The sequence below is a fragment of the Austrofundulus limnaeus genome, unplaced genomic scaffold (assembly GCF_001266775.1).
Source record: "Austrofundulus limnaeus strain Quisiro unplaced genomic scaffold, Austrofundulus_limnaeus-1.0 Scaffold139, whole genome shotgun sequence".
Classification (NCBI taxonomy): domain Eukaryota; kingdom Metazoa; phylum Chordata; class Actinopteri; order Cyprinodontiformes; family Rivulidae; genus Austrofundulus; species Austrofundulus limnaeus.
Genome location: NW_013952541.1, coordinates 1,234,344 through 1,238,102, shown reverse-complemented (window position 1 = coordinate 1,238,102; position 3,759 = coordinate 1,234,344). Strand labels below are relative to the sequence as shown.

Genomic DNA, 3,759 nt, shown 5'->3' with positions numbered 1-3,759 from the left:
ATTATAACCTTGGTATAAACATAATGTAAGTTCATCTTTATCAGCAAATATAAATATTAAAATATTTTACCTTTTACTGACACCCAAGTACCTAAAAGTAAACAAGTGTCATTTGTTTTTACAAAGATATTTCCTAACAAATGAAGAGAACGCAGGGGATCGTAAATTACATTTTAAACTAATTTAACTACCACCTTCAAATCAGATCCTTTCATCCAGTAGAAGTAGTGATGAACAATAAGTATTAGTACTGTGTGGATTCATTTTTTCCTCTTGATCCAGTTTAATTCTTGCAAGTTAAAATGTAAATATAAAATTGAAAACTGAAAGTCTTTGTGTTCACCTGAAAAATGATTTCAACCCATTTTTTCCAGAAAGTAAACATTTTGACCACAGTTGGCATTGTGTGCAAAATGAAACACATTTCTCTGAATAACCTCGTGTCACACAGCGAAGATAAATAATGGAAACTAAAGATAACTCAAGGGCAAACAAAAGTGGGTACTTACTGGCAAGTCTGTGAAGGCGATACCTGCAGAGAAACAAAGACAGTGTCATTATGACAGACCACTGCTGAAACCAGCTGTCCACAAGGCCAGTCTGTGTTTACATAAGATGAAATAATCTGGTTATCATCATTTTCTGCAGAAACCTGATTCAATCAGTTATCTGAGCCAAGATGGGTTTCTTTATCAAGATGAGTCTGCTTCACATGGTCAGATTTAGCAGTAAAACACTGAGGRCACACTATAAAAACACTGCACAGAATGAAAATAGAAAAAAAAGAGAGAACAGAAATAAAAACTGTTTGACTATAAAATAATGTTTGATAAAATAAAGACTTGCAGTTTAATTTCATCTCTTTGTTACTGAGATATGCCATTGAAGGATATAAAAGGGATTTGTGTAAATAAAATTCACAGCAAAATAAACTTTTGATCCTTTGCTTATAAAACTTTCCAGCTTTTTCTCCCTTACAGACAGGAGGGAGAAGTTGAGACTCAGAGCAGAGCTGCTGCTTCTCCACATCCAGAGGAACGAGCTGAGATGGTTCAGGCTAAGGATGCCACCTGGATTACTCCCTAAGGAGGATTTCCAGGCATGTCCTACTGGGAGGAGAACCCGGGGAAGACTCGGGACACACTGGAGAGATTATACCTCTCAGCTGGTCTGGAACACCTTGGGAGTCCTGGAAAAGATGGCTGTGGAATGAAACTCGCTGCTGAAGCTGCTGCCTGGAACAAGCAGCAGATACTGGATGGATAGATATCGATTTGAAATTTTGCCATGGTAAATAAAATATTTTTCTTTTAGAGCCAAAAGCTTATTATGTTACCTCATCATACCTGACATTAGAGCTGGGCGGTATGACCTCATATTCATATTAGGGTATAAACTGAATCCCTTCACAGTAACGGTATACAGTCTACCACGGCAGAACATTATCATAAAAAGCAAAGATAATTTTTAGAGCATTTATTTAGCAGAAAACTGTGATCATAATCAAACCCAACCTTTTGCTGTAGTGCAAATGAACATAACAGAAGTACAAAATGTTTTATATATATATATTGCAAAATGGTTTCAACAACAAACAAAAACATTTCTTAAATTTTCAACAAAATCAAAATAAAGTGGATGCTATAACCAGTACTTCAAGTACAATTAGTCATTTATACATAAAAAAATTCAATGTTGCCTAAAATGTTAGTGTGACAGGACTTTAAGGGGTTTCAGCTGCACAAAATCCTGTCATAAAACTATTTCAGATAATTGGAATGTAAGTGTGGTGAAGCCAAATAAATGTAATATCTGCCTGCCATACAATGAGCTTCTGCTGCTGAACTTATCAACTGCTGCTCTGCTGCTCTCAGAGCAGAACTGTTACATTAGCTAGATGGGTTTATGACTGAACGAACGTCCGCATCTTTTATGATCTCTGTGGGTAACAACACAGAAAAAACAAGTTTTTTTTCCGACAACTTGGGTGTAAAAAAAACTACGGTTGTTAAAGCTTCGCTCTGCGTGACGTGCAGCGGGAGGGAGGAAATGATCCCGCGACACGATGTAACTTTTCTACAGCAGGAGGGGGAAATTTTGAGGATTTATTTTCTCTATACGTGTTTTAAAATACTATATTTCTTCATTTATTTTTAGAACAATCATCTTAAATTATCATAAAATAATTAGCTGTTCCTGACATTTCATTTACAGGATTGTAACTAAACCACCCAGAAACAAGAAGCTTCCATCACTGGAAACAAAGCATAAAACAATATCTGTCCCAGTTTCTGTTGGAGGACTTGGTGAGTAAACTGTGACATCAACATGACACCATAACAAGTGTATTTACACAGTGTACACATTGCAAAAGTCACTTTCGCACACATTACTGTTAAGACAAATCCCACCAATCTCAAATCTGGTTTTACAAGTTTGTTAGAGCCTCTAGAGTTAAATCATCCAAATAACTAAAAATAGCTTTTGTTGCTTTTAACAGGATCCCTTTATATTTAACTTCTTACATCCTTACTGTTGACCCAGTGAATCATTTATTATCAGGAAGTAAACACGTGAAATATGGCCAGGTTCAGAATGTTCTGACTGCTTCAGTCAGCAACTTAAATGTCGCAAGAAAAACCAAAATAAAAACAAACAACTGCAGGGAACAAGTTCTACCACATGATAAAAACATTAGGAATCCCACCGTAGTTTTCAACGCTCCTTACCTAGGCTGTGCCCGTTTTTTGTGTAAAAGCAGGTGTTGTTAATGAGGTTCACGCAGCAGCCAATCACATCGCCTGTTGTAAACGTGGGTCCGTAGGGCTGCCCGGTGCCAGACGAGCAGAAGGAGTGGCCGTCGTCTCCGTGGTACCCGTAAGAGTGCTTGTCCCAACCTAAAAAAAAAAAAGAGGTGAAAAGGGTCCATACATGAGCACAGAGCGTGATGTGAYGTTGAAAAGGTCACCTGAAGTATAGAAGCACAATAAACTCTTAGCCCATGATTACAAAACTAAAGCAAATAAGGGGTGCACTGATTGCAGTTTTCTAGCCGATCTCTGATCTTTCAAAAGCCTGGCCTGTAAATTCCAGTTTAGGCTAATACTGATCCCCCCTAACCAAAAAACACAAGAGGTCCAAACATAAGAAAGTCTGAAAAAAGTAAAACACTAAATTAGACTAGTACAAATAACTGACAACAAAATGGCTGGCACTGGGAGTGACTGTCCTAGTTGGCATTATTTCCTCAAGAGAAATGTTCATGAAAAAACCTCTGACTGGAAAACAGGAAGGAATAAAACAAGACATCAAGTCGTTCACGCAACCAAAAGTCTGCATTTAATGTTTCAACCTTGTTGTTCCTCCTGCAGCGTGATTCTTCATGAACACGGCCTCAGCACCACCCACAGCACCACCCACAGCACCTCGCTGTCAGCCCACTAAACAAACCTGCAGATTTCATGTCTTGCTCCAAGACTGAAATCAGCTGAAGAAATCACTCTTTCCAATCCCAGGCATATGTTTTTGAACTTTCATCAGCAATACAAAACAGCTAATTTAGCTGTCCTATAAAGCTCAAGTGCACTGGATCTCTTTATTCGTGTATAATACGTTCTCATGTATAATACGACCCCCCCCCCCCTTTGAGCTTAAAAAGCATAAAAAAAATTTAGTCCTCAAACTACCTCCAATTTCATACAGACTTCAAGATTTTTCAGCCTTTGCAGTCTTTATACATATCAGTAAAATGATCATTGG

At 37.8% G+C, this 3,759-nt stretch overlaps 1 protein-coding gene and 1 long non-coding RNA gene across 2 annotated transcripts in view; one reads left to right on the top strand and one right to left on the bottom strand.

The window, feature by feature from the left end:
• ranbp9 (RAN binding protein 9) overlaps nucleotides 1–3,759 on the bottom strand; it is a 24,543-nt gene that overhangs the window by 11,112 nt on the left and 9,672 nt on the right. The window contains exons 4-5 of the mRNA XM_014016161.1: nucleotides 2,730–2,897; nucleotides 510–532 (exon numbers count right to left, since the gene is read on the bottom strand). Coding sequence (XP_013871615.1) covers nucleotides 510–532; nucleotides 2,730–2,897 — 191 coding nt within the window. The remainder of the gene's footprint in view (nucleotides 1–509; nucleotides 533–2,729; nucleotides 2,898–3,759) is intronic.
• Nucleotides 539–3,759, top strand: part of LOC106522918 (uncharacterized) — a 5,912-nt gene continuing 2,691 nt past the window's right edge. The window contains exons 1-2 of the long non-coding RNA XR_001310835.1: nucleotides 539–1,290; nucleotides 2,215–2,306. This is a non-coding gene — a long non-coding RNA (uncharacterized LOC106522918). The remainder of the gene's footprint in view (nucleotides 1,291–2,214; nucleotides 2,307–3,759) is intronic.